General features: G+C 40.4%; 1 protein-coding gene across 2 annotated transcripts in view; it reads right to left on the reverse strand.

Moving 5' to 3' along the window:
* Wdr70 (WD repeat domain 70) overlaps nt 1-3783 on the reverse strand; it is a 312490-nt gene extending 308707 nt beyond the window's left edge. For both annotated transcript variants that reach the window (XM_074077580.1, XM_074077579.1), the window contains exons 1-2: nt 3673-3783; nt 3515-3580 (exon numbers count right to left, since the gene is read on the reverse strand). In XM_074077580.1, coding sequence (XP_073933681.1) covers nt 3515-3580; nt 3673-3697 — 91 coding nt within the window. In that variant the 5' untranslated portion in view covers nt 3698-3783. The remainder of the gene's footprint in view (nt 1-3514; nt 3581-3672) is intronic.
* Between the last annotated feature and the right edge of the window lie 4142 nt (nt 3784-7925).

Consider the following 7925-nt stretch of genomic DNA (forward strand, 5'->3'; position numbering starts at 1 on the left):
AAAAACTCAAACAAACAAAATTTTAAGTCATGATTATTAGATTGTGATCTTAAGAGATTATTTTCTTCCTTATAATTTATTGTGTTCTCTAGACTTTCTACTCTAAGTATTACTTTAGAAATCAGGTGGGAAAGCTATTAAGAAACTCAAAGAACAAGGATGCCCACTATCTCCACTCCTATTCAACATAGTACTGGAATTCCTAGCCAGAGCAATTAGGCAAGAAGAAGGAATAAAAGGAATACAAATAGGTAAAGAAACTATCAGAATATCCCTACTTTCAGATGACATGATCCTATACCTTAAAGACCCAAAACACTCTACTCAGAAGCTTCTAGACATCATCAATAGCTATAGCAAGGTAGCAGGATATAATCAACATAGAAAAATCATTAGCATTTCTATACACTAACAAGGAGCAAACTGAAAAAGAATGTATGAAAACAATTCCATTTACAATAGCCTCAAAAAAAATCAAATACCTAGGTGTAAACCTAACAAAAGATGTGAAAGACCTCTACAAGGAAAACTATACACTTCTGAAGAAAGAGATAGAGGAAGACTATAGAAAGTGGAGAGATCTCCCATGCTCATGGATTGGTAGAATCAACATGGTAAAAATGTCGATACTCCCAAAAGTAATCTACATGTTTAATGCAATTCCCATCAAAATTCCAATGACATTCATTAAAGAGATTGAAAAATCTACTATTAAATTTATATGGAAACACAAGAGGCCACAAATAGCCAAGGCAATACTCAGTCAAAAGAACAATGTAGGAGGTATCACGATACCTGACTTCAAACTGTATTACAAAGCAGTAGCAATAAAAACAGCATGGTACTGGCACAAAAACAGACATGAAGACCAGTGGAACAGAATAGAGAACCCAGATATGAAGCCACACAACTATAACCAACTTGTCTTTGACAAAGGAGCTAAGAATATACGATGGAGAAATAGCAGCCTCTTCAACAAAAACTGCTGGGAAAACTGGTTAGCAGTCTGCAAAAAACTGAAACTAGATCCATGTACATCACCCTATACCAAGATTAACTCAAAATGGATCAAGGATCTTAATATCAGACCCCAAACTCTAAAGTTGATACAGGAAAGAGTAGGAAAAACTCTGGAATTACTAGGTATAGGTAAGAACTTTCTCAATGAAACCCCAGCAGCACAGCAACTAAGAGATAGCATAGATAAATGGGACCTCATAAAACTAAAAAGCTTCTGTTCATCAAAAGAAATGGTCTCTAAACTGAAGAGAACATCACAGAGTGGGAGAAAATATTTGCCAGTATTACATCAGACAAAGGACTGATAACCAGAATATATAGGGAACTTAAAAAACTAAATTCTCCCAAAACTAATGAACCAATAAAGAAATGGGCAAGTGAACTAAACAGAACTTTCTCAAAAGAAGAAATTCAAATGGCCAAAAACCCATGAGAAAATGCTCACCATCTCTAGCAATAAAGGAAATGCAAATTAAAACCACACTAAGATTCCACCTCACCCCTGTTACAATAGCCATCATTAGCAACACCACCAACAACAGGTGTTGGTGAGGATGCGGGGAAAAAGGAACCCTCTTACACTGTTGGTGGGAATGTAAACTACTACAACCACTCTGGAAGAAAATTTGGAGGCTACTTAAAAAACTAGACATTGATTTACCATTTGATCCAGCAATACCACTCTTGGGGATATACCCAAAAGACTGTGACACAGGTTACTCCAGAGGCACCTGCATACCCATGTTTATTGCAGCACTATTCACAATAACCAAGTTATGGAAACAGCCAAGATGCCCCAGCACTGACGAATGGATTAAGAAAATGTGGTATCTATACACAATGGAATTTTATGCAGCCATGAAGAAGAACGAAATGTTATCATTCGCTGGTAAACGGATGGAATTGGAGAACATCATTCTGAGTGAGGTTAGACTGGCCCAAAAGACCAAAAATCGTATGTTCTCCCTCATATGTGGACATTTGATCAAGGGCAATCACAACAAGGGGATTGGACTTTGAGCACATGATAAAAGCAAGAGCACGCAAGGGAGGGGTGAGGATAGGTAAGACACCTAAAAAATTAGCTAGCATTTGTTGCCCTTAACGCAGAGAAACTAAAGCAGATACCTTAAAAGCAACTGAGGCCAACAGGAAAAGGGGACCAGGAACTAGAGAAAAGGTTAGATCAAAAAGAATTAACCTAGAAGGTAACACACACACACAGGAAATTAATGTGAGTCAACTCCCTGTATAGCTATCCTTATCTCAACCAGCAAAAACCCTTGTTCCTTCCTATCATGGCTTATACTCTCTCTACAACAAAATTAGAAATAAGGGCAAAATAGTTTCTGTTGGGTATTGAGGGGGTAGGTGGGGAGGAAGGGGGCGGAGTGGGTGGTAAGGGAGGGGGTGTGGGCAGGGGGGAGAAATGACCAAACCTTGTATGCACATATGAATAATAATAATAAAAATAAAAATTAACGCTGGCTAACAGCAAACTTTTGAGTAAAAAAAAAAGAAACTCAAAGAGAGCTAGTAGTATGGCTCAAGTGGTAGAGCACTTGTCTAGCAAGCACAAGACCCTGAGTTCAAAACCCCAATATCACAAAATAAAAAAAGAAAAAGAAAGCCTGGCACCAGTGGCCTACGCCTATAATCCTAGCTACTCAGGAGGTAAAAATCAGGAGGATCACAGTTTGAAACCAGCCCAGGTGAACAGTTCAGAGACCCTAAAAAAATGAAATAAATTTTAAAAAAAGGAGGGGGCTGGCAGAGTGGCTCAAGGTTTAGGTCCTTGAGTTCAAACCCCAGTACTAAAAATACACACACACACACACACACACACATTTATATATCCTTTTACAGATATGATCATCTAGAAGATAGTAAATATGTGGCTTGTGACATTAGTTAAATAAATAAATGAATGAGTGAGTGAATGAAAAAGAAACCTAGATACATTGGCCTGACATTTTTTCCCAACACAAATGAGAAGGGGAGACAATTACACTTGATTTTGAGTGACGGTGTTTAAGTGAAGATTACATCTTTTGAGGCTTTTTTCTTTACCTCATGATGTGCCATGGCTAGGGTCTACAGAAAGACTGACGATTCTAGTGGAGAAGACGAATCATTCTCCACTAGAATCCTTTCTAGTGAAGAAAGGAAATAAGACATTGTGGTATCCCTTAATGGCAAAAAGGGCCACCTCTTTAAGGACTGCTCGGTCCCTAGCGCTAACACCAGCCACCAACAAACATCCTCCTCCACTGAGTCACGAAGCAACCCCGTTCTCTCACCGTTTCTCCTAAGTGTCATCTGAGCTGGTCTCAACAGATAGGCAGGTTAAAAGAGAAAAAGAGAGAGCATCGAGAAACTACAAGGACTAGGCTGGAGCTAGCAAAATTCGGAGTTGCAAAGTGACAGCTCGGCCTCCCATCGATTCCTATCCTCTGCATAGCAAGCCTGGGTTCTTCCCAGGGCAGTCACTCACCGAACCCCGTAAAGCCCATGGTGACCGCCAGCTGCGGGTCCGGTCCCGACGCGTCTGCGCCCGTCACTGCAGCAAGAGAGAGAAAAGACCTCATTACTGCGGCGCCTCGGCTCTCCGCAACACGGCCCACCCACCTGAACTCGCCTCACGAAACCCACCTTCACTGGGCCCCGAGCTCTCCATGGCCCACACACCACAGGACGCCCAACAGACACTCCTCACAAGCTGCCGGCAACCGGAACGGAAGTGTTGCCCCAGAGCCGTCAGGATCGCCGCCGACGCCAAGAGCGGCGCCTTCCGCCGAGCGAACCCAGCTGTTCAGATACGCGCCGCCCTAGCGGTGTGGCGGGGAAGCGCAGCCAAAGCCGACACACCGCGCCCAATTCAATCCAATGCAGGAGAAATTGAACTGGAGTTTTTCTAAATCCTTGACTTTAAGGCGCGTCTCCCGTCCAAGTGACAATCGTCACACACTTCTAAACAGAGGACAACATTCTCCCGTTCTTTTCATTTTATCCTAATCTGTGACGACAATCCACAGTTGTGAGTATATTTCCCTCAAATACACTTTTGAGTATATTTTTAAAGAAGAAATTCTGAGTCTCTACTTTATGACTCAAGAGCACTCGGAGGGAAACCAAGAAGACAGAGTAGATAAAAGAATTGCCAGACAATGCCCTAAAGCATCTTCCATTAGCCAAAGATCCTCATTGACTTACTTATGCTTGTCTATAAAGCAAGGGTTCCAAAACACTTTATTCACATATCTATTATACTTCCAACTTATGTTGGTGTTGATTTCTTTACAATGTGACTCCTTACCGATGCTATGAATTTGGGGGAGGGGAAAGGGACAGTCCTAGGGTTTAAACTCAAGACCTTGTGCCTTCTTAGGCAGGCACTCCACTGCTTGCATCATGACCCCAACCACTTTTACTTCTGGTTATTTTTGAGATAGGGTCATGCTTTTACCCCAGGGCAGCCTGAACTGCAGTCCTCCCTTTTAGCCTCCCTCATAGCTTGTATGACAGGTGCACATCACCACACCCAGCTATTTTTCTGTTGAGATGGGGTCTCAAGAAGTTTTTTCCCAGGCTAGCCAAGAAGCACAATCCTCCCAGTCTCAGCCTCCCACATAGCTAGGATTACAGGTGTGAGCCACCATCACTAGCATCAATACAATGAATTAATGGCATACTATTTATCCTTATATTCCTAAACTCTGGTAAAGCTATGTGTACTCCTAATAAATGTTACTAAATGAAAATATTTTCATAAAATTATTCATTGCCCCTCCCATTAACTTTAATCTTCAACCTCAATTTATGCTTCATCTACATAACCTAAGTGTTAATGACCAAGTCTAATATCATTTGCATTGTTCTTAGAATAAAACTCAAAATTATTAACATGGGGCTGGGAATGTAGCTCAATGGTAGAGTGCCCTCTTAGTATGAGCAAGGCCTTCTATTGGATCTACAACTCAGCACCAAAAATACAAACAAAAAACAATATTAGCATGACTTCCAAAACTTTGCTTTCAGACTAAACTTCACTTGCTCTTTAAGCATTTATAGACTGTTGTAGGCTTTGTTTGGTCTAAATTAGGTCCCTCTCTCCTCCCTTCAGAACACAATGCCTGATAAGGCACTGAGCATGTGTTTGCTAAGTGAAAGAAAGTAGTTGTATAGGCAAAAGTTACTTCTCTTACATGAAGGATGTTATATAATTTGGGGCAACAAAGTTTGGTTTCAAGAGATTACTTAACCACAAAGTAAACATGAACTTCAATCAATAGGATAATTCAGGGGCTGGTGGAGTGGCTCAAGTGGTAGAGCACCTGTCAAGCAAACAGGAGTCCCTGAGTTCAAACACCAGTACTGTAGCAGGGAGGAGGATCAAAAGAAAACAGACTAGGCCTGAGTCCTGAGAAAGTAGCAGGGAGGTGAGGATAGCATAGAAGAGAGATAAAACCTGAGAAATCTGAACATGAGGAAGGTCATGTAGCATTAGGGAGGGGAAAGTCACATAGCACTAGGGTAAAGTAGCCAATAAAATTAAATACAACCATATATGGATTATACCTTGCTTTTTGCTTCTGTAACCTGCTTGCAAGGGTATATAAGGTAAAAGAGACCCCTTTGTTCTCGGGCTCAGCCTTTGGACATGAGTACACTGAGTCTGTGCTGGCACAATAAAACATTGCTTTCTGCTAATTGCCTCAAATCCTGTATCTCAGCTAGCAAACCCCCACAACATCTCTTGGGGGCTCATCCAGGATTGTGGAGATGGTGAGTTATCACCTCCCTTGTCACTGGGGTGGGTCCCCCTGGACTGCCAGGAGGAGATCCCACCAGGTGCCAACGGACAGTTTGATCCAGAGGGGGATTCATCCTCCCAGCGAATCAGGGTAAGGGGCCTCAGATGCACAACGGAACCCAGTGAGGTGCAGGAACCAGGGAGGGATGGGGAGTACATTCATTGGACTGGTAAGAACCCGGGTTCAAAATCAGGCCTGCCCCAGGAGACAGAAGTGGATCTGATCACCTCCCAATGAGACATCCTAGTAACCACCATTTTTGGGGTGAAACCATGTTTCTGAGGTTCAGGGAGAGGTATGGAAGTATGGTGCTGTATGAGAGTATATGAAAATGCGAGCTGAGACATAGGCTGTGAAGTGAGTGAACAGTTCCCTCCCACTCTATGTCTGTCTGACAGTCTGGTAACAGGAGGAGATATGTGGAAATCAGAGTGAAAACACTCCCTTGGAGTGTATCTTAATAACTTTAAAAAGGGATTTAATGGAGACTATGGAATTAACTCCTAACAAGCTAACGGTCTTTTGTGAAGTAGTTGAACTGCTTTTGGTGTAGGATGACCCCTGGAAGGGTCACTAGATAAAACTGTGATTAATAAAGTTTTCAGAGTAATTGTGGAAAAAAAAAACCCTAACACCCAGGAGAATGGGAAAAGCCAAGAGGCTAAAACTGGTCTTCAAAAACCAGACTTTGTTGTTTATTGAAGTTCAGGTAGCAATTTATTGGGAAGACTGAGAAGAAATCAGAGTCTTTCAGTCTTTCAGATTTGGTGCCCCACTTTGCACATCCTCACCCAAAATGGGCATCCTGAAGGAGGACTGAGGCTCAGCACTAACTGAGCTCTTACAAAAATTAACACATGAAGGATGGACTTGCACTGACACATAAGATCTGGTATGACTTGAAAGAAAAGGAATGTTGCAGAAGGGTTGTGAATGAAGAGAAAGGGAAATGGAGAAATGGAAACAAAATTGGGATGAGGACTTCATGGATGAAGTGAAGCGAGAGAGAGGAGAGAAAAAGAGGGGAGAGAGAGAAAAAAACCAAAATGTCATAAAATGTTTAGAGACAGAAAAGGATGAAAGGTTTAATACACTCCTTTAGTTGAGTTTTTATGTCTTAAAAATAAAAAAAAAACAAAAAATTTAGGATTATTAAAATATGCCAAAAATACTAAACTTGCTGGCGCCTTTACTTCTAGACAGCATAAACAGGGAAAACCTACCTAAAAGGGTGGGAAAAGGAGCAACTTTGACTGTTGCTGGTAAAAAAAAAAAAAAAAAAACTATTCCAAAAGGTTGGTACAGTAAGCTTGGTCTGTTATTGAGACAGTTATGAGATACTTATGTTTCCCTTGCTAATAGCTGGTCAGATTATGCATCCATCTAATGGTGTGCTCACAGTGTGTGTGTATGTGTAAGTATCTTCAAAATGGTTCTTCAACTATGGCTATAAGGTTAATATGATACTCAAGGTAACAAAAAAGCAGGTTATTTATTTTAAAGATCTCTTTTATAAACTGCTTAGGCTTTTTACACATAAATATGTAAACATCTTGAGAACAGTCCGTATTATAGAGTCAATGTAAAAATTATTACTCTGTTCTGCTGCTATTTTTTAAGAAAACAGGTTTTCAAACTTATTTCAATCAGGTCTCACTAGGACGCAGGCATTCAGAAGGGAAAAAAAAAGGGGAGTACAGCCTGCAGCAAAAATCATGGAATTTGGGTATGGAAATGACATTCACATGTTTAATTCTGCCATAAATACAATCTGGAATTAAATTCTCTCTTATAATACAGGGGTCTATTAACAAATGGGCTTTCTATAAATTCGTTTTATACAAAAAAATAATTTTAAGGTTGCTTTCATTCTATTTTTTTACCCATACAAATATAAGGTTCTAAGTTAAAAGGTTTTATAAATTACTTTCAACAAGTAACATGATATTAAAGATATGATTTTTTAAATAAAAGGATAAAAAAAATACTTTAAAAAGAGATAAAGACAAGCTCCCCCAGGGATACAAAATAAGTTGTCATAAAGATACAGCGTAAGTTGTCATAAAAGATGGAGCTTATAAATGCTTATGT

This window comes from Castor canadensis, chromosome 6 (assembly GCF_047511655.1).
Source record: "Castor canadensis chromosome 6, mCasCan1.hap1v2, whole genome shotgun sequence".
NCBI lineage: Eukaryota > Metazoa > Chordata > Mammalia > Rodentia > Castoridae > Castor > Castor canadensis.